The sequence below is a fragment of the Asterias rubens genome, chromosome 12 (genome assembly GCF_902459465.1).
Source record: "Asterias rubens chromosome 12, eAstRub1.3, whole genome shotgun sequence".
NCBI classification, from domain to species: Eukaryota; Metazoa; Echinodermata; class Asteroidea; order Forcipulatida; family Asteriidae; genus Asterias; species Asterias rubens.
In genome coordinates, this window is record NC_047073.1 from 850571 (window position 1) to 873811 (window position 23241).

The following is a 23241-nucleotide window of genomic DNA, read 5'->3' on the forward strand; positions in this document are numbered from 1 at the left end:
AACAACAAAAGAGATTGGCTACCAGCCAAACAATTCTAAAAATAGAAATGATCTCATTCAATGCTTTTGTTATACACAACCGCGCTACTGCACAACCACATTCCTTATTCAAAACAGTCACTGGGGTGGGCAAATGATAATAACTTGTGATAAACCACCTCGCAAAATCAGTCTAGGAATTTCCTTCTGCGGTTTGTTTTGGATGTGTGTGGGTGTTTATGATGTGCTACCTCAATTTGAGTCGTCTGGAATACTTTGGATTAATTAATTATGACTACGATCAGGCAATTTAATTTGGAGATCCCGTAAAGTTTTTCCAGTGTTGTGGTTGGACCACATACTTTTTAAAACCACGTTGCTAACAGCCTGGAGTTGTCACGCTTTTGATTGGGATTATTACTTTTAATTACAAGAACTTCTCAGCTTTTCACGAACCATTTTATCACTGGAGTTTTTCAAATGGATCAGCAGAGAAAGGAAAGGACCAGACGGAAGCCTTCCAGTCGCGACCCTTCTCCGGAGTTGAGTAAAACTCGAGCACGGCACCACAAGAAGGACCACTCACCAGCTGAGAACCCAACGGGGGCAGCGGTTAGTTGTACGGCAGGGCAGTCTGTTGCGTCACCCGCTGCTGTAAACAAGGCCGTCTCGGGCTGTGGGCCTGGGGCTGCTTGTGGTAGTACTTCGGGGTGAGTACATACAGCGTAGCAATGAATGTCTCGTTTAATTAGAATAACAATATTGTACAGGATGTATTACTTTTAATTTTATGTAAGTTATTGCACTTTGATGTGTGCATGGTGTGGGTGACATTGGAAATAATTGCTTGGTGGGGTACCGTTAGGTCTTTCATAAATCTAGAAATGATCTAGTTTGAACAAAGTTTAAAATGAAAAGTATCAAATTAAGACAGGGTTTTTATAGAATTACTTTTTGAACAGTCACCTTGTAAATACATGATAGATTAATGATTTTAAAGTTTCTGTGATGTATTTTGTAAGTTTTAGTATTTTTGAATGAACCTTAACCTGCACCTTTAACCAGGGCCCAATTTCAAAGAGCTGCTAAGCACAAACATTTGCTTAGCATGAAATTTCTTCCTTGATAAAAACAGGATTACCAACCAAATTTCTACGTGACGTTCAGGATTTAGCAAACAACAGCTGATTACCAGTAGCAATCAATATGTAACAAATGGAAATTTGGTTGGTAATCCTGTTTTTATCAAGGAAGAAATTTCATGCTAAGCAAATTTTTGTGCTTAGCTGCTCTATGAAATTGGGCAAAGATGATCACTATAAAAGTGTTATCTTTATTTATAAACTTGCATTGTTACTTTGAGATGAAAACTGCCAAGAAATTTGTTTTAGTTTGAGTTTAATTTGGTATTAAATTGTTTGGATAGTTCCTGTTTTCAATTTAAAAACACATTGTTAATTGCCATTTCATTTTGTATTTAAATCATGGAGAGATTATTTCAGTCCTTTGTGCCTGAATTTACTCCAACCTTTGACCTTTAAATTTGGATTGAATAAAAGTTTAGCCCATAATTTTTTTTACACCAGTTTCAATGACTAAAACTACAAAAGCTGAATAAATAAACCTTGAATACAAGTTTCCATTGCAACTAGTTAGTACTCGTCACTTTTAGAAATATCACTTCCTAGGCTGGTCATGAAAACAGGAAATGATTGGCTCTTGGTTGTTTTTACCGAATTCCGTTTGTCCAAATAGACATGTTTGCACCGGTGTTAGTCACAAAAATCCAGCCACGTTACAGATTTGTCAGAATCATTTTCTCTTCGAACTTGTAGTTTCATTTGTCCCTCAAAAATTTAATTTATTTGAGTGGACATTCTACACTTAAAACTGAGTTAGTGAGTTAGATAACTACTGAAAACATGATACTTAGAACTGTGGATCAACAAACAGGAAGAAAGCTGAGGTAAGATACTGGGAAAACTTGCTGTAAGTTTTCTGTTAAGCAGAAGTGTCAAAGTGTTAAACATAGCCTGGACTCAATAAGAAGAAGAAGTAGGCACGTTTCAGAGAACATTCTTAGTTTCTATTTCAAGAAAAGATTACTTTTTAAATCACAAAGAAAACGGTTATTCTACAGGTTTTGTTTGCAACAATTTAGCCTACTGTGTGACCTTGCCTCATCTCAAACCTGATAAGGGATGTCTTTTGCACGGTTAATATGGAGTTTCCTTGTGACATCATGCTTGGTCATATCAACAAACTAAATACAGATTGACGTTGAACTAAGTACGTCATCATATCCAGTGACACAGTTTGACGCTTTACATGTACAATCCCATAATACGCAGCACCCTTGTTCTGGGCTCATCTTTATTGTCAACGTGGCATCTTACTTTGACCATTTGGGTACAAATAAAATGTTGCTCAAGTTTACATTAACAGAACTGTCTCAACTCTTAAGGTTTGTTTCATAGCATCAAGTGTCATCAAAATATAAACCTTTGACATAAGTGCAAATTTGATCATATAGAACACGCCATTGTGACAAGCTTTTCCAGTGGTCCCTTTTTTACGAACACGTCAAAGAAGAGTCGACTGTGTTCCCGGAATAAAACTTGTTAAGTCTATCATCTTTCAGTTTGAAAGTCTCACATTTTTGCAGTACAGGAAATCCAAGACAATTGATAGATTTGTTTGTGTGAGAGCGAAATTGACTGTTTCTAGTGTGAAATCTTTTCATGATGTAAGCTTTTCGTAATGTTCATTGGAAATCTCTTTATTCAAACCTCCGAATGATTCATTCATCATGAAATTCTGGACTTTATTCATGAAAACTGTAATCGCTAAACTTTGCACCCGTCTGTGCTTATCCAGGATGTTTGAAAAAGAGAAATGGATGTCCAAGCTGGAGGACCCGCTGGAAAAACAGCGAATCAGAGAGCGTCTAGGAGCAATGCATGCTGGGAAAAAAGATGCTGACGATAAACAACGAGGCAGAGGACCAATGGTAAGTTCAGATATTTCAAAGAATGAGGTAAATTTTGAATTCTTGAAACGCCATGAGCTGTACCTGGTACAACAGAAAACAGAATAATTAAATTAAAAACTCAGTGACATTAACCCCTTGTTTCAGACAGGCGCTTCAGATTTGCGCCAAACCAAATTCTAAATTTGAAAAGTTTGACGTCTGAAACGGCTGAACAGGCTAGAAGTCCAAAGATACACTGCAGTTGTTTGGAACTACTCTGGAGCGTCTTGGGTTCAGACATTAATTTTGTCATGAGATAAACCTATTGTAATGTAAATGTTATGTTTTTTTTTAAAAAGGTTGCCTGTCTGAAACCCAAATTTATTTTGGTCGACCTACAAGTGTTCATATAAAGTTGCTCCTTATCTATTTGGTTTGGCGCAACTCTGGCGCGCCTTTCCGAAACGGGTGTAAATCAACTTGGTCATTTGATTCGTAAGATAAGTCGTAATCTTAAACCCATTAGTTCTTTTTGCATCAATATTTTAATTGTTTAATTTCCTTTTTTCTTTTCTAGGTGGTGCGCCCTCCATCCCCTGCATTAAACACATTGAACTCTGGGTCTTCTGGGAGCAAGGTTGACGGAATAAAGAGGCCAGTTACGCTAAGAACGCGACGATCGCCATCGCCAAAACAGAACCCAGACTCAGTCTTCACACAACAGGTAGGTTGACAATCTTTTTATAAAAAATAATTTATTTCACTAGCATGTCACTTCATTAGTTCCCAAACATTTTAGTGGTCCAACCGTAAGTTTATTCTTTCAACATTAATGCTTTTGAGTTTGATTTGACTTTAAAAAAAATACAATCTTGAATATTAAAAGGCATGGCTTCTGTTGCCCTGGACTTGGCCTCGGCGCCCCTTTAAAAGTTTCCCCTAGCTTTCCTGATGGAAGTGTCCTTCACAAAATGAAAATGGAGTTTCCCTTCTCAAAAATAAAGTTTCAAGCCCCTACATAAATATTTTCCATCGAAATTTATTGAATCACTTTTGAACAGGAATTTTGTGTACAAGTTACTCTGAAGTACAATTTCTTAAATAATAATATTTTAATTTCTGCCCAAATGAACAATGACATGAAAGTCCCCTAAGGGTGGACGGTTAGAGGTTTAAAAATTATCTTCAAATCAGGGACCACTCAAATAACGTTATCAGGCATCAGTTGTGAACAGATAATGACTGACTGCAGTCCTGTGTGGCCTGCGGGGTAGTGCATTATTTACAAGGCTGGTATGTCCACACTAAAAGCAAACATGTTTATACTGCAGCAAGTTTTTGAATAACAAATAGTATTGACTTCTTTTATGTAATGATTAAAAAACTGGCAGTGAAGTGTATGGTACGCCTTTTTTCTACTTCAAATACACAAGCAGAGCTTGTAGTGCATGAACTTAAAGTCAAACTTTGTTCATTTGGGGCCATTGATGATTATGACATTGTCAACACAAAGGAAATTTACTCACTTTATTAAAGAAATTAGGTGGGAAAATCATTTTAAAAAAGAAGAATAAAAACTCTACAAAAGTGTTCATAGTGTAAGAAGAGTTTGCAATAAAAGAATGATTGAAATTAAAAGCATGTTTAAAGTGTCATAAACACCACACCCTTTTTAGAAACAACACCACTCACTAAAAAAACCTTTAAAATCGTCCACACTTTGTACCCCGGGGTCACAAAATTTCAAGTCCTTATCCAAACATTGTAACAATCACATGACTCAGTCCTTGAATTGAAATGCGATTACAGTTTGTATGACTGAAAGCATTCAACATCCTTCGTACACGTGTGAGCGCAGACAAGTGGCTTTGTGTGACTGCCAAACCGTGGGGTTAGTTTGTCACGAATGGATGCGTCGTTCAGTGGGTGTGCGACGGTGTAAAAATACTTACGTACATTTGGCGGGAGATACCTTCCACTTTACGCATGTCTGAATTTAAATTATGTGCGACATTGTGAGCCTATAGAAATTGGTGTTGACATTGGGCGGTTATAAAGTTTTGTACTTCATTCTTTGGATTCATTTCAACAAAGGAGCAATAGTGAATTTGTTTAATAGCGTGCCTCACTTGTCATTCACAATAATACATGTATTACCGACTATAGCCATCTGCGTTCAGCTGTTTTATTTTGTTAGAATTCTAAATTCTTCATTCAAAAGCCCTATCACAGGCCTCGAAATAACCCACAGCACTTGTCGTGGTGCTTTTGCTTTGGTGTCCTTTACAAAGTGACAATACAAATTTTAATTTTTCTCATAGAAGAGGAAAATTACTGTGCCCCTTCAAGAACGAAATTCAAATGCCTGCTTAATTACAACAATTCAAGACAACACACAGACAAACAAACAGACTAAACAGAAGCATAATCAGACAACAAACAGACAAACAAAAGGAGGGCTGAATTAACAAAAACAATGAATTCTAAATTTTTCTCAAAAACAATGAATAGGAAAGGGAAAGACATGTAATTGAGAACAAGTTAGCATTATGAAAATGAAAAACATTTTGTTGCTAATAATTTTCTGTCGGAAACAAATCCAGCATAAAAATTCAAGTCAAATTTTGAAAATAGCTTCCCTGGGTGATTGAACTGTTGAAAATCCTACAATTTTATGAACAAAATGACTCTGGAAAAATGAACCCCAAAAACCCTTCCTTGAAACCCCAAAGAGCTCATGTTGACATCAAAGTGATTTCAAAATGGACAAAAAGAAGGTTCCAAAAGAATAAGTATCATTTATGCAGAAGGGATCTCTTAGTATAAAATAGAGAAAGAAAAAAACGTTCCTTAGCAGGCATGTACATGTGTGCTTCATTCAAGAAAACATTCAAGAAAACATTCAAGAAAACATTCAAGAAAACGTGCTCTATTTGTATTGTGGCCAAAAACAGCAAATTTGATATGCGCCAATTTGCTTGAAATTTCTCGAAATAATTTAAAAGCCAATGCTGTTTACACCACACATTGTAACCATGGCTAGGCAACACCTTACAACTGCCTATTGTACCTTGTTGCTAGGCAGCCATCTACGTCAGATATCAAAACATCCCAGTTGTCATGGTAACAGACTCTTCGAGCAATCCTCATGGCTGGTGCACACGTTGGTACGCTCAATTAAGGGCATTCTTCCAGTTTTTTTTTATCTTCTGTGATTAGATTCAGATAATTTATGGGAATATGTAAGTTTGGGTGTTGACACTTTTGCGCATATTTAATATGGTCGCAAACTATGGAGGCCTTGACAAGACATTGATTTGCGTAGCATAGAATATGTCGTGCAAAACATCTGATCATCCAACTTATGCACAATGCATGAAGTCTTTAAATTTTGTTCTCTCTATTGTGTTGTTTTTAAAATTGCATTAATGTGGCTTGCCTGAAACAAAATGGTTGATAGATATCTTTGTCGAAAGAACACAATTAGTTTATTACAGTACACCTACAATAATAGTTTCAAATGCGGGGGTAAAAGTTACTGCTTTTTATTACTATTTAAACCTTTCAAGCCGAATGATTTTCTCTCAGTAAAGTCAGTGTTCTCCCTTAACAGTAGTCCGCTAGCCAAAGAACAGTTAAACCAACCCAGTCCGACTGGCTAGTTTATTACTTTCCACTTTATGCAAACCATTGGCTTTTTATATTACTTGAAATTACAAGTCCCAATCTATATAGTTGATAGGAAACATTAAAATAGGGACCAGTAATAATAACAATAGGATTGAGGACCAGCGAAATGACGTGCTAACTGGTCCCCCTGACTAGTCAATGAAGAAGTTAAGAGAAAACCCTGACAGTAACAATGCATTCATAGTAAGACAACATTTTAAACTTTTAGAACTCGGCCATTTACAAACTATGATTTTGTGAGTTTTTGCTTAAAGGCCCTAATTAATTAGTTTTTGTCTAAAATAAAACTAAATTTACATCCGAGGGAATCGTGTTCTAATAAGCACCTTCTTGTCAGGGATTAGATATCTACTGCGTCACAATACCACATAAATCAGATGGCATTGGTCCCTGTAATTAGTACAACCCTGGGACGTACAGTGTGTCATCATGATTCAATTAATTACATGCACCATCCCTACATCGGACAGAGCGGGGGGTGGATGCGCAGCGCTGGTACACCGTACGCGGTACGCCTCACATAACGATTTCACGTCGGCCTAATCTACAGAGAACACTTCTTCGAATTCAGAATTAATTGAAATGTTAAGAACCGTTGATATGCAGCGTCACATGTCCATCTGCATTAGACAATGAGTTTCTAGAAATGGTGTATTGGGCAATTTTTTTTATAGCGTAGCAGCCTTGAGTTTCATTCTTGAAGGGCAGAGATATTTTCCTCTGGTAAGGGGCACTTCTGCAGTATGAGGACAATTTAAATAATTGGGCACAACAGCTAAAGCACAGGGCACCATGGTAATTGCTGTTGGTGTCGTTGGTTTATTCTGAGGCCTAGCGTAGTAAAGGATTCTCCTCAGGATTTTTTAAAACAGGAGGACATTCTGGAACCAAGTTTTTAAAGTTTGGCCTAAGCATTGGTTTCCAATACCAACCAAAATATCACAAACTGTGATCTGTGAATATAAGATTGATTTAGTTTAATTTTTCACTATGATAAATAGTGAATAGCAGAACCTGACTGGCCATAAGCGTACATTTTTGCGCAGAATGCCAGTTAGTAATGGGCCCAACAGGCATGGTGATTTCAATAGCATAAACTCTATCATCCTATCATACTCATGTTCAATTGCAATACATGAATCATTCAGTACACTGTCTTTAGTGATTCATAGCATTCATGTTCAAGTATTTAGCATTGTGCCAGTCCCAGCTTTTACTTTACCATTAGCGACGTTCCTTGTTTCGTCTTATTTCTCGGTTCATTTTCATTTTGCGTTTCTCCCAGTGCCTGGGAGATTCACGTAATTTCTCTTGTGAATCATCAAGGTCGTATGATTCATATTTCATAAGCTAGCTTTGTTGTGTCTGTCAGACGCGTACCTTCGACTGATTCTGCTCGCTATAGTGGTTTGATGGACCACGTGGACATTGTGTGTTGCAAACAATGCAAGCCTGATTCTTCATGGAGGCAACCCAGGCGAATGCCTCTATGCCCCCTGGGCGTCGCCGTCATGCCCTTGAAAACAGTAGAAATTCACAAGGACAAATGCCTTGGTACCCTTGCCATTTCTAAGCCTACAGGCCTGAAACATGCACCCTGCACAATGTGTTTATCATGTTTTTATCTTGTGTCATTTAAAATTTCCTTAAAGGGTGCCCTTTACCAAGGAGAAATTGGCTACTTTGTAGTGTGCCCTTGCGCTTTCAAAACTAAGCATACATGCCTTACAGTGGTAGATTGCACTCAGCAAATCGCTATTCCTCACAAATTTGTAAAAAATTTCCTGTTATTTTGTTATAGGTTGTCTGCCGATCTGAGTCTCCCACGTCACCAAGGATACCGAGACATCGATCAAGAATATCCCCAGCGGTAAGAATTTACTTTGTCAAGAGTCTGGACTCAAGATGCCCCAAATCTATCAAAATCAAACACCTAGCAGATCTCTAAAATTTATTTGGTTCAAATCTAGTTTACAAACCAGCAAGCCTCTGTTTGACATAAGATGCACCGCTCAATTTTGAATGTCCCTTTTAGACAATTAGATGAAAGAAGAAAATAACTTCTGCTATTTGCAGTTAGAAAAAAAAAGAGTCTAAAACAATAAACAGGAACCAGTTGTCCTTCAGTTTTCAAATTAGAAGATAATCAAAATTTCAGGGGTAGGGTGGCAAGATTTTCATTGCAAAGGTCCGTTGAGTAAGCATAGACTTATTTTAATTCAAACAAACACACCAATGTCGGGAAGTAACAATCCGGCGTGTGAAGAGCAGCGTATAATCAAGGCTTTATCAATTTAAAATGTATGCAGGTTATAAAACCTTGAATACGTCACAAATCAGTATTCTCTTGATAGATTCTTTGGAAATTAGCGTTTTATAGAAGGAGGTGCACAGTGAATGATGGATAATGCTTTATGAAAACCATTTAGCGTTAGAAATGTTTGATAGAATGGACAGCATTGATTGGTTTAGCAAAACTTTTTTTATATTAAGTTTTCTTTAACATGTTTGCTTCAAATCGAAAACAAAATTCAATATTTAATATGCATCAAAACAAAAGTTCAAATATCCTGAGAACAGTACCTGCACAGTTGCTTTATTTTGGATCTAGTTGTAAACAGTTAATCTTAGATTTGAAGTCTAACTTCTGGATCCAAAACCTTGGTTAACTCTGATTCAATTCTTTTGTAAATACAAGTCTTATTTATATCTCAGTTACGCTCTCAATTCACTTTGAAACTTCAAATGTCACCAATTCCTTATTTTTTCCTGAAGCCCTTTCTTCTTGTTTTTATTTGCTTATAAAGAAATTTAGGTAAATACTTTTAGGCTCAAATAAATTGAAAATTTGCAATAAGAGATGTTTTTTCCCTTTCGCAGAGTTCCCGCCCTCCATCCCCACCCTTTGTACACAGACGAAGCCCCTCCCCCCAGGGGGAGATCTGTATCGCCATTGCTGAAGAAATCTTACGGAAGAGAGTTGAAAGGTCACTTCATGCCAGACTGTACTTCCTACAACAGAGTGGACCAAACTCATTCGTGATTGGTGGAGATTCACCCAATCACAAATACAAGGTCGTCATTGGACCGCAGGTACCTTACTTTTGATTTGGTTTGGTTTGATTTCTTGTTTTCACAAAAGGAACATACTCCATAACCATGGTGAAGGGTTACAACAATACTTAAACTATACAAATTGCAGTTAACATCATGACGGAGGGGTTAGCAAAAAACATTGAATTCGTTTTACAACAGTATACATACTTGGCTAAGCAATGAACAAACATTTTCCCTGAGAAGTCATCAACAAAAGGAGTATGTTTCCTTTCGATCACATACTAAAATCTGCAAAACAATTATAAAAACATTTGCTGTGTTTTATTTTATCGATATTGTAACAAAACATTCTTAATGTTTAATCTTCTAAGGCCTTTCAAAATAAAGCAGGTTTGATTTTTCCAAAAATAAATTCTACTTAGCAATAGTAGATAATATCAAATGGTGCTATCCACCAAACAAAACCATCCCCTAAATCCTCTAAACCACAGTACCAGATAAAGTGTTCATACATTGAATAACGGACCAAGGATTTCACTAAATATTTTTCTTGCATTAACTAAACACCCCCCCCCCCCCCCCAAGAGATCAGTTACGAGGAAAAAGAAAATCATTTCCGGCTATTTTTGCCTCGACCCGTCATCAGAGAAGGATTAGAAATAGAGGAAAAAAACATCTGCCTGTATTTTTATTAGCCATTCAAGCATGCCACTCTTAAAATTTCAAGGCGATATCGCCATTAGGTTCTGTGTGTATTAGCACGTTGGTGTAGCAGTAATTTCTCTTGGATACACGCAGCGTAGGTTCTTGTGTGCTGTAGCTATGGCAACCATGATACACTGGGTGAGAGTTTGTTGTGTAGTAACAGATGTTATTAATCATGGTTGCGCTGTCAACGACTGTAGGTGAAATTAGTACCAAGAATGTCGGTATAGTGCCTGTATGAAGGGTATAATAATCGTTAATAATTTACTGGTTGGCAAACAAATTGAGGTTTCATTTGCAATAAATACTTTCTCTTTTCACAAAATTATTATAATAATTTACAGTTCTTAAGAGTTGCAATAAAACCAAGGAAATAAAATATATGACCAACCAGACAGAATTAGTGGTGATGTCATCAAAGTGGGCTATATTTGGCTCTTCAAAATTAGCATTTCTTACAAATTGTTTAGTTTAAATACAATTTCTTAAACGTTATGTCTATTACATCATAATTGACTAATATTTAATTGGCTGCTTGCCAAACAACTTGGATATATTGTCAGTTTGGTATTTCTTTTGACAGGCACCCGGAACAAAGATCTTGAGACAATAGGCAGACCACCAACATAGGGCTAGATAGCTCATTTGGTAAAGCGCCAGCACGATGTTTGATCCGAATCCTGTTCTAGTTAATATCTTTGTTCAATCCCAATTTATTTAAAATTTACCCAGTGTTTGTGTGTCGTTTGCAACTTCATATTGATGTATAACTGTATTTGTCGTTCATTTTTGTTTTTCAGAATTGTAACTGTGGAAAGGGTCCATTTTGTCTGCATGTATTATTTGTGATGCTTCGTGTGTTCCAAGTAAAAGAAGGAGATCCGATGCTATGGAGTAGAACGCTCATGAACTATGAGGTATGTCAGCCACTAATGGCCACTCTCCGTCTTAGAGCTGTTTGTTTAGCAGATGAGCTTGCCGGCAAAACGTAGCAGGTTACCTTTTTAAAACAACATCAGTGCGTCACAGTGATCAAATTATTTTATTGTACTATCATATTGTGCAGAGAAAAAGGCTTCATGCACAACGTTCTACATTGGGTTTTGTGTACAATTGCGATAGATGTAGAGTGATTCATGTTTTGAAGTTTCAAACATGTACATCTATGGAGTGCCAAGGCACACTTGTAACCAAAACCTTTTTGTTGCTCACCAACAATGTTCTTATGTCAGCCATTATATTCTTCCTACTTAAGCTTTTTTCCTGATTATGTTGCCGTTAGAACATTTTGAAAACATTGTGTCTAAATAGCCTGAAAAGTCATTAAAGCCTACATTATGTACATGTACATGTAGGCCAGCCCTTGTACTCCATGAAATATTCATACTGTCTCCAAGCTCCAAATATCATAACCATAACAACATGAGAATAGTTAGTAACTTTCTTTGTGCTAGAAGAGTTTTTATAAACTTCAACTTGAAAAATATTTCCACAGGTTGAAACATTATTCAGAAACTACCAAGCCAGACAGAAGACCCGTCTAAAACGTTCATCATCAAAAGCGACCAATCAGCAACAGAGGAAGTCGTCCAATGAGGGTTCAGTTGAGATGACATCATCCACCTGCACCGGTTCCTCCGATAACACAATGAATAGCGATCAGAGGTAAGAGAGTGGGAACCAGTCACTCCAATTTTGTAACCCTAGCTTCTCAAACTAATGCTTTGTCTAAATTATTTTGAAATTTTGCTTATTTCTGTTTGGTGTTTTGTACACCAGTACAACATGTCAATTGACCTGACCATAATCTATCAAAGGCCATTGAATATGACCTATAATCCCTTAGGATTGTTCTTGGCAAAACTTGTTATACTTATTTTATTCAATATTACCCTTTGTAACAAAAATTATAAAACGCTGTTATCATAAAAAGAGGAGGTACAACAAACCTTGTTAATAATCAAAGAGAATTTGGTTGGATGACAGGCACCCTATCCTGAGAAACTGTCCTTATTTGTTATTAGCATACGCAGTCATAAGATAGACATTAATTAGCATAAGCAGCTATTAGCATCTGTCATTAGCCTATTATATGTTATCATACACCTCATTAGCATACACTGTTTTGTCTTGCAGCAATAAAGAAGAGGACCTTTGCCCAATCTGCCTCTTGGAGATGATAGACGGGGAGAGTCTTGTGGTGTGCCAAGATGGCTGTCGTAATAGGCTTCACCACCACTGTGTTGCCATCTGTAAGTGTATATATATCACATTCAAGTCTTGTGGTGTGCCAAGATGGCTGTCGTAATAGGCTTCACCACCACCGTGTTGCCATATATATATAAAAAAATGTTTCGCATTAAAGTCTTCTGGTGTGCCAAGATGGCTGCTGTAGCAGGCTTCACCACCACTGTGTTGCCATCGGGGCCAAATTTCATGGCTCTGCTTACCGTAAGCAAAGAATCGGCGCTTAGGGAAGTAGGTAATTCTGTGCATACGTCAAGCATGCCGTGAGGTGTCTGTGGATTTGTTGGCATGATCCGGAAGGCACCAAATATATAGACGGTTATCACACATTGTGTATCGTGTTTGCAGACTTGTCAGAGTTAGAGTTGACCAAATAAAACTTTGGCCTCTATAAAGTTGTAGTGCTTGGCTGTAAGTGTAATTTTCCGTGAAAGTGTTTCGCTGGAGAAATTCCAGTGCTTATAATTATCTGAAATAAGGCTATTATCAACTGCCAATTTTTTTCCTTAAAATTTAACAGGGGGAGCGGAGTGTGAGAGACAGAACGAAGCCCTCAACTGTCCTCTCTGTCGTACAAAGTGGGACAGTCCACATGAGGATGGGGGTGATACACCTCCTAATGAATGCAACGGTGTACCCCCTAATACTAGGCAACCCTCTCCAGCACCCTCACCTAGGCTGATGAGGCGTGCCAGCAGGCAACAATCGGATAACAGTGAGCTGCCTCCAGAGACCATGCCTTGGATCGAGGTAAGTCATGAATTATTTTATTAATAGTTTCTTTTCTTTTTTTTCAATATATTGTGGCTTATTTTCCCCTTATTCATTTCAAAATGTAATGTTGTTAAACGTTAAGCCTTTGTGCTGCGAGGACAGTTTGAAGAAACCAATTCTATTTTTCTATCTATCTATCTATGTTTACAGCCTTATACGCGATGAAATAATTATAGCGGTAACTTTCAAGCTTCCAATGTAATGTAGGTTTTTCACAAACATAGATACGTCAAAAAGCGGCCTCGTAGCAACGAAATAGGCAATTGAAGATCCATGAAAATGGGCCCAGTAATACCAATGGTACCTTTAGACTGAAGTTTCACCATGTATTTATGTTGATTGTTTTTCTTTTTCAGGAATTTTCTGAAGAAATCATTCGGCCGTTATTCTCTCGAGAGTGGAGCCTCCGAGAAACTGGTTTCCATCACCTGAGGCCGGCCATGCGTGCCAAGATGCAGTCACAAGAGGGGGGTGTTGTTTACAGACAGATTGATGAAGCGTTGATCAAAAGCTGCTGTGAGATACTTGCACTTGGATGCTCAGATCCTGTGTACAAGGTGTACGTAGCTTCACTGGTAAGTTCTGGTGGTTAGTCATCGGAGACTGGGTTCAAATCCCTGTCATGGCACTTGTGTCCTTGAGCAAGATGCGCAACTATAATTGCTTCTCTTTACCAAGGGGTATAAATGGGTACCTGTTAGGGTAGAGGTTGAGAGAACATCAAATCTTACTTGAAAATTGCTTGCTACAGTGTTTATTTCAAACAATGTTTTGATTTTGTAATGTGAAGTTTCTCATGACTGGTGTAGTATCTTGCCTGTCCTAAAATGCCATGGAATGCACCAAGCCACTCTCACAAGATGAATTGTTGATATGACCTCTTCCATGTTGCCCTCTGACCTTAAAGCTTGATGTAAGCGGCCATGTTTTTTTATCTCTTAACAGAAAGGACTGCGGACTCTACTGTCTTGTATCCAGTGTTTCAATGAGGACGAGAGACAGAGATTGAGGCAGCAACTCAAACAAGTCATTGAACCAATTCTTTTCAAGTGTGCTGACGGAAACAGGTAAATATTCATGTATTTTTTTCCAGACACATTTTAAGTTTGAACTTTCACAAACCAAGTCAAAATTTGCAGCCAAGTCTTGGCTTGGTGTGTTGATCATATACACAAAAGCAATGCCTCTCACAGGTTCAGTAGTCACTGTAACTAAGCCTTGGCGACTAGTGCTATTAGTGTCGTAGTCTAGTTGCGGCTCCTGTTTTTCAACTACTCAGTTATTCGTGCCGCCATGACTACTACAAAAATAGTTGCGACTACATGTTTGCTGAACCAAGCGTGTCGCTCATGACTATTCACAACATTATTACACAATTCTTTAAGCGTGAATTTTACTATTGCGCCTGCGGCAAATATAATGCAGCAATGCAACTTTGGAATTAAGAAATAGTCGCAACGAGTGTCCAAGTTGCGACTATTTGAGGTGGGACTAGTCAGGTAGTAAATTTCACTAGACGCCCTGGCCAAACTGTTACCCTTCATGTTCTGATGCAGTGATGATTATCTCTTACATTATGCATCATTCTATGTGTCCTTTCCTAAATAGACGCACCAGTCAGCTCTCAATCTCAGCTCTGATTGAGCTGAGCAAAGGACAAGCGGGTGAGCTTGCCTTGGGTCGAGAAGTCTCAGCATCAGGTTTGTATAATTTTCTTTCCTCCCTCAAAATAAACAGAATCAACTAAAGGCTGTGTAAGAAACGGCAACTTTGACAACAGCTATTTTCTCATAGAGCAAAATTGCTTTGCACAAAAACTTTGTTTTTCAACTTGATTTTGACTTTATTGATTCATAGATTTGGTTGGTCTTGGTGCAGTGGAGTACGTTGAAGAGTGCATCTATGATTCCTCTTTGTCCTTCGAGCCAGCTTGGCAACCCCATCTTGGTCGCCTGTGCGTCCTGGAGAAACTCATGAAAGAATTTCCAGAGGAGTATGTCCCTGATCAGCATGAGGTGGTTCCAACACACAACTCTCACTGTAATCGCCTGATGTGTGTCCTACGCTTCGCCCTGACGGCCATACCCAACGCCCACAGCCGCATCTGCAAGCTTGGTAAGAGACTCTTCGTCAACGTCGCGCGGAATACAGTCCACATGCCGCAGCTCTACGAAAAGGTCTGCGATTCAGTGGCAGAGCTTGACAATGACCTGCAGCATGGGATACAGCGGCGACTCACAAACATTCTGGATGACTTTGAAGCCTCTAGGAATGTTGCTGAACGGTTGCAGGAGACGGATATGCATATCTATGGGAGAGTTGTCATGGACCTGGAGGATGATATAGAAAGAAACAGTGAGACTGCTCAAGCTCCAGAGGGCTTACTAACACCACCACCCACCCCACCATCACAAGGTGCTACCCAATCCAAACAATCAGCTTCCAAAATCCCTGTATTGGTGCAGGATAATCAAGGACAAATTAGACCACATGTTGTCATCAGGTGTAAGGCAAACTCAAGGCAAAATAGTGTGCAGGCCATCCAGAGCGATGGCACACCCCAAAGGGCTACCAACAACCAAACCGAGGACCTCTCCGACCTGTCCCTATCCATGTCTCCTTGCTCACCCACCGATCGGGCCATCACCTTCAAGAGTGAGGTAGCAACAGCCAACTGGTCGTCACCGACACACGCTCCAAAGGTCCCAAGCTGCAAGGAGCAGATTGAGATTGAGGAAGCGGAAGCCATTGCTGTTGCTTTAGAAACATCAATTACCCAGAACCCTCTTCCAGTGGTACCAGGATTGACACCTGCAAAGGACGAGGATGTCATTGTTCACATACAGAGTGAGGTAAGTGTTATGTAGATATCTTCACAGGGCACCATGGCAAAAGCACAGGGCACCATGGCAAAAGCACAGGGCACCATGGCAAAAGCACAGGGCACCATGGCAAAAGCACAGGGCACCCTGGCAAAAGCACAGGCCATTATGGCAATTGCTGTGGGTTATTTTACAGTTATTTGTGACTTTAGATGTGCACAGTTCATCTCCCCCAAAGCTTTGAATATTTTCCTCAATGTGATTTTTAAATTAAATATTCATGTATTCTTCTTTCTTTCTTTTTCTAGGATGGTGATACACCAAGAGAGAAGTGCTACGTAGAGAAGGAGCATTGGGTTAAGGGTGTACTGCTGGGAACCGGTGCATTCTCAAGCTGCTACCAGTCAAGGGATATTAAGACGGGAACATTAATGGCAGTCAAACAGGTATGGTGAAATTTAGATTAGATAAGACTAAGTTAGTTTAGATTAGATTTTGGCTTATTGCTATTTATATACAGGTGAACAATAGAAATTGCCTTGGCCCTTGTGCTTAAAACTACATAAAAGTATCAGGCCTTGAACTTCTCTCATGAAGAGAAGAGGCATGGCAATTTTCCTCTGGAAAGGGGACACTATTTGTATTTTAGCTTTGCAAAGGGCACCACAGCAAAAGCACAGGGCACCACAGCAATGGGCTGTGGGTTATTTTGAAAAATGTAAGAAAATTTGAGAAAAATACATTTATTAATCCAGGATATTTTCATTGTGCTTTTAGAAATTATAAATTGTTACCATGAAGTTAATTTTCAAAAAATGTTCATTTCTCCTCCCCCAGGTTTCTTTCATCAGGAATAAAAATTGCGACCAAGAGAAAGTTGTATCTTCCTTGATGCGTGAGATCAAACTCATGAAGGAGTTGGACCACCCGAACATTGTCAGACTGCTGGGTGCAACGAGACACAATGGACACTTCAATGTCTTTGTGGAGTGGATGGCAGGTACGTCCTATAGACCAGCTTAGTCAAAATCGGAACAGCTTGTTGCACTTTATCTTTCTATCCTGCCTAAATTTGGTTTCAAAGATTTTGATAAATTCTTTTCTGTTTGGCTGGTGTTTTAGAAGTTTGATTTGGTAAACAGAGTTAATGAATGAAGTTCTGGGCCAAGTGAAGCCCGGTTCATACTTCCGGCAAATGCAAAGCAAATCTTGGTGATACAACAATCGGTATGCACGTTTGAGCCAATTTGGATGCAAAATAATTTCCTTTGCACGCAGCATTTGCATGAAGTATGAACCAGGCATTGGGGTTTAAATTTTCTGCAAAGGGTTTTGTTTGCTATAAAGGGCTTCCTGTATTGGTGACACTGCATGATATCAATTTATCGGTGAATACCTCCCCACCCTCTCTATCATCCCATCTGTCTCTCCTTCCCCACCCCCAGGTGGTTCAGTGGCCTCCGTTCTGTCTGCTTATGGTGCTTTTGAAGAGGCGGTGTTGTTGAAATACACCAAACAGCTTCTTACTGGTGTGGCATTCCTCCACAGCAAGCATGTTGTGCACAGAGATCTGAAAGGTAATGGGAAATAAATCATTTTGTTCTTCTGATATTTGATGAGGTGTAACATACATGATATTCTTCATACTTCTGAAAATTGTGGTTAAATAGCTACCTATGTCTATCGAAGCCTATAGCGTGTGTACATTGTTTACATGTAGGGCAGTCATTCATGAAAAAATTTTCCTACTATGGACCAAATTTTACGCCTTATTTATCGATCCATTTTACCTTCTATAGACACCATCAAAAATTCTATTGTAACTTTTCAACAGTGTATTTACATATTTTTTTCATTTACCTAGGTGCCAATCTGTTACTGGACAGTACGGGTCAGCATTTACGCGTAGCAGACTTTGGCACCGCTGCCGAGATGGCATCAAAGGCAACCGCTGAGGGAGAGTTCAAAGGTCAGCTCATCGGAACTATTGCGTTCATGTCACCAGAGGTAAGTCAATTCAGAGATTGTGGACTTTTGATATTTTTAAATTAGTTTGTTATGAGATTAAGTCTGATTACCAAACCATGTGTACATCTTGATTAGGTCAGCACTTAATAGAACCCAATAGACCTTGTGCATTGACATCATCAAGCCATCATCTTAGAGGTAAAACAGTGACGTAATAATTGCAACGCACAGATGTGCATGTGTGGCGCACAGGATTAGCCAATAATCAACCTTCTTTTGACCTTAAAGTGAGGGTGCCCTACTCAAATAGCATCGCTTGCAAAAGGTCTATGAAAATTTTTTGACTTTTTTCCTAAGGGCCAAGTATCATACCCATAGATTATGTTCTGTAATTTTTTAGACAAACAAATTTACACGATACACCAGTTGTGCCTTTTGAGCAAATGTGTCATGTAGCGTTTTTGAACAAAGATTATGTAAAGGTGGTCACTTTAAATGTTTGAACTTTTTTGACAGTGGTGTTTTGTTTTTTGACCAGGTATTAAGAGGTGAAACGTATGGTCGTTCCTGCGATGTATGGAGTATTGGATGCTGTATGGTTGAGATGTCCACTGCCAATCCTCCATGGAATGCATCCGCAATCTCCAATCATCTTCAGCTCATCTTTAAGGTTAGATTAACATCTCTCTCTAATATAACATTTACAATGGCTCGGCTCATGACAAGATCAGCGTCCGAAACCAAGACACTCCACAGTTGTTATGCAACAGTTGATTTTTGGACTTCTAGTGCATCCAGTCACTCCTAACTGTTTCAGACGTCAAACTTTTCATGTACATAGTTAATTAAGAATCAGAGTCGTGCCTGTCTGAAACGGGTATAAGATGCCGCGTGAGTAACAAATTTAAAATCAATGATATAGTTCCACTGTGATGTGATTTTTAATGAGTGATTGTTTCTTGTTGGATGACAGATTGCCAGCGCTGAAGGACCCCCTCCCGTACCAGAAGACTTGTCAGCCCCAACCAGAGATCTGTTACTACGATGCTTTGAGCACAAGCCTGTAAACCGAGAGAGCTCTGCTGATCTCCTCAAGCATGCTGTATTCACACGGCTCTAAATGTATGGAGGCAAGGCTAGCTGCTGAAACAATGTTAAACTCGTTGCTTGATGGCCGTGGCCAGGATTCTAACCCTAACCCAGACAAAAATCTGTCTGAAGATGCCTGAATCTGTCTGAAATCTGAAGCATATTGTATGCACACGGCTCTGAATGTATGGAGGCCAGGCTAGCTGCTTACACAAACTCATTGCTTGAAGGTCTTAGCCAGGATTCTAACCCTTAAATCAACCACCAGGGCCCAAGTTCATAGAGTAAGCTAAGCGAAACAAAATGATGCTAACCAGAATAAGGTCACCATCCAAAAAACCATGTCACATGTACAATTAATGACAGTTATCCTGTTCATAAGCAGGTATTTAAGTAGTGTTTTCTGCTTCAGCAGCTCTTTGAAATTGGGCATGGATAGAAATGGTAGCAAGATAATGCTAGGTGCCTTAATTTATTATGTGTTTTTACAGATAAACCATTTTGTAGATCCCACTTGCCCAATTAAAGGTATTTCAGATTCCAAGAGTTTCACTAAACACTAAATAAAACCAAACTGAAAAGTTCTTACAAGTTATCGGTGTCAACAATACAGATAGTTCAGAAAAATCCTTTAACATTCAGTCATTTTAAGAATTGAACTGGCAAGGTTTCTGTAAATCCTTTAACATTCAGTCATTTTAAGAATTTAACTGGCAAGGTTTCGGTTCAGTTGCAAAATTCTTTCAGAGCCCAGTTTGTTTCAAGTTCACCAACAAACTCATTTCTAGTAACTTCTACATTTGGCTTCAACACTTTGTTTTACATTGGGAGTTATCCACCACTTAACATGTACTCCAAACCAAGCAATGGTTCTTATCAAATGTCTTAAAGTATGAAAGAGTGAACAGTTTTGTTTTGAATAAGATATGTACATTTTATAATGTAAATGTTTTAGTTTGAACGATTGTGTAGTTGTGTATATTATAGGACAGGGTATGACAGAATGATATGCTGTTTGGCCACACATTCTTGATCTGTCAGTGTCACATGTTATTGTTTTATAAATTTATGTTCCATTTTGCGTTTATGCAATCAGATTATTTTGCTCCAAATATAAATCATATATTATACAAATAACCAAATAGGTGTTTTTAGACAAGATAAATAAACAATTTTATTTGTGTATAATTTTGTGTACAAATCTCAGACGTATCCACCACAGGTAGTACTTAACAACTCATTCATTTGTAAATTAACTATTACTTTCTAGTATATGTTTCTTTTATGTATCCACTACTTATGTATTCACTTTGCAACGTCTACTTAATAACAATTGCAACAGTTTTTCTCTAAGTGACATGTTCATTTTTGAAACCGTATTCATTAACGTTATCAGTATGTATGTGAATATATATTTGTCTATTTGACATTTGCATTTTTTTACAAAGCTGATAGAAATGAATCCGTCCAAACTTCACCTCTTCAGATGTTTTTGAAATAACAAACACACTGTCTGTTGTGAATACTAATTGTGTTTGATGTAAATATAAGCAAGTGGTATCAAAAGCAAGGTACAACATTGGTAACTCTTTAAAAACAAAATGGTGGAATTCACTTGAGGTTTCACATCAAAAAGTAAACTTTTTAGTTTTATCTTTTTGGAAGAATACTTTCTGTTTGCAATGCACTGCAATTCCTGAAAAATCAACTGAATCCTCAAGGTTTTTAGAAGCTCTGGGGCAAGTTAGGTTTAGGGAGTAAGTGCCAATGGCATACCTTGTCTTTATTTATCACTGTACATTTGTACAACAAGTGTGTTTAACAAGTATGTGCGTAGGGTGACTGATATGAAAGTGCCTTGAATCGGTCATTAGGAAAGGTTTGTAAAGTTCAGTAATATACTTTGAACAGTTGGCTCAAAGACTACAAGTGTCCCCCCCCCCCTCTTAAAGTCAAAAGGTTATGAAAAAGTGTCTGTTGGGGAATCATAACTATTTTTATTTTAGAAAACAAATAAACATTATTTGAATTTTTTTTTCAAAATGTTGCAATTTTAATTGTAATTTTCTGTAGAGAGGGGTACTTCTTTTGTTAACTTCTTTTTCTTTTTCAATTTTCTTGAAGTGAAGGTTTTAACTTTATGATTTTAATTAAATTATGTTACATCACAGATGTGCTACATGTTGGGACCATTCACATATTTGTTTTTTACACAAAGGAAGTCATCCACATGAAAAAAGGACCAAGGATTGTGAAGAAAACGCAATAACTTTTATAAACAAGTGTTTTTACAGCCTGCCTAAAGATGAAAAGGACCGAGTTATGTGAAGTGTATTTTTGTAACGGAAGAAGTTTGTTTTTAATTTTGGAAACGAGTGATACAGTATTCTTATAAATGTACAGTATTGTAAGATAATTTTATTATAAAGTATTTCTTCAGTATTTCTTATGAAATAAAGACCTTGATCCAATTTGATAAAAATTTGTAAAGGAGAAAGTGTTGAAAAAATGGTCAGGTGACTTTAACGAGCATGTTTATGTACTTAACCTCTTGTGTCTGAGGTGGGGCACAAGACATACAAGGTGACCACCTTAAGACAAGTTTTAAAAGTGTTGACTGATCCAAACACAAGTCCAGAGGTAGTTTAGAACTGACAATGCTTATATATGAGGTGTATTATGTTTGTGTTATGTGAACTCATGTTGTTGTTTGGATCAAAAGAAGAAAAAAGCTGCAAAGACGACCTCATTTGGTGAGATTTCTATTTCAGGAAAATGAACCTCATTTTCTACTTGCAAGTACAGTATATCATTTAAACTTGTAATAATACCAAGTTGTATCATGATTGTATATAGCCCCATGTGTACATATTTTTTCATCCATTTTATGTATGGTACAAACAATAAATACTGATTAATTTTATCAAATAAGCTTTTAACTCATGGTTTTCTTCTGATTGGTCCTATGTTTTGTGTTGCTTCCTTCCCACATCGGTCATTGTTAATTAATGCGGAAGACTTTCTTGATCAAGAAGTGAAGCAATATTTGCATTTGTGTTGTACCACTGCACACATTATACGCATCACGCAAAGGTTGTCAAATTATGCACTATGCACGGCGCGTGTGTTGTGTAACCATCACCAGCAGTGTGGGTTCGAGTCCCAGTCGAGACACCTGTGTGCTTAAAGCAAGACACTTAGCCATGATGCTTCGTCCTTCGAAAGGGACGTAAAGCCATTGGTACCGTGTGTTGTGTAACGCTCATAAAAGAACCGGGTACACTTGTCGAAAAGAGAAGGGGTTTGCCCGATGATCCTGGTTTGATTGGCAGCATATTGTGCCACACAAGAAAGATGTACAGTGTGTGTAAAGGGAGATACAGTAAATAGGAAGATTAATTTTGAAAGCAAACTTTCTCCGGAAAAACAGACCGAGTTAGCCTGGTACCGATACTCGAGTGAGTACATGTGCATTGGAAATACATTGAGCCACACTAGGGTCCATTGGTTTCCATGCCCCCAAACCAATAGGGCTGTACACCGAGGTAGCGTAACCTCTATACAATGTAATGTAATAGACCCCTTGCAAATGACATCACAGGCCCAAACAACGCCCTCACTGAGGTCAATCAAGACCTTTCATTGGCTGAGAGTTGTGCGTTGTGAACATTTTCATTGTTTAATCTAAGCAATGGCAGCCAATGCAAGATGTCTATTACATCCGTTTCAGACAGGTGCGTCAGAGTCGCGCCGAACCAAATAGATTAGGAGCGACTCTAGGTCGACCCAAATAAATGTAGGTTTCAGACGGGCAAACTTAACCTACTATTTTCATTGGCTCGGCTTATGACAAGATCCTTGCTAAAACCAAGGCACTCCAGAGACTGCACCAGTCAATCTTTTTCGACTTGTAGCAGGTCCAGTCGCTCTTAACTGTTT

General features: G+C 38.3%; 1 protein-coding gene across 1 annotated transcript; it reads left to right on the top strand.

The window, feature by feature from the left end:
• The first annotated feature begins 126 nt into the window (after positions 1–126).
• LOC117297879 (mitogen-activated protein kinase kinase kinase 1-like) lies at positions 127–22233 on the top strand. The gene is made up of 19 exons (XM_033781052.1): positions 127–689; positions 2857–2989; positions 3528–3674; positions 8442–8510; positions 9521–9733; positions 11203–11319; positions 11898–12067; positions 12539–12654; positions 13170–13399; positions 13780–13998; positions 14369–14490; positions 15032–15123; positions 15281–16275; positions 16554–16691; positions 17083–17245; positions 17691–17822; positions 18110–18252; positions 18752–18883; positions 19187–22233. The coding sequence occupies exons 1-19, from the start codon at positions 460–462 to the stop codon at positions 19331–19333; spliced, it is 3708 nt and encodes a 1235-aa protein (XP_033636943.1). The 5' UTR covers positions 127–459; the 3' UTR covers positions 19334–22233.
• Positions 22234–23241: the final 1008 nt, after the last annotated feature.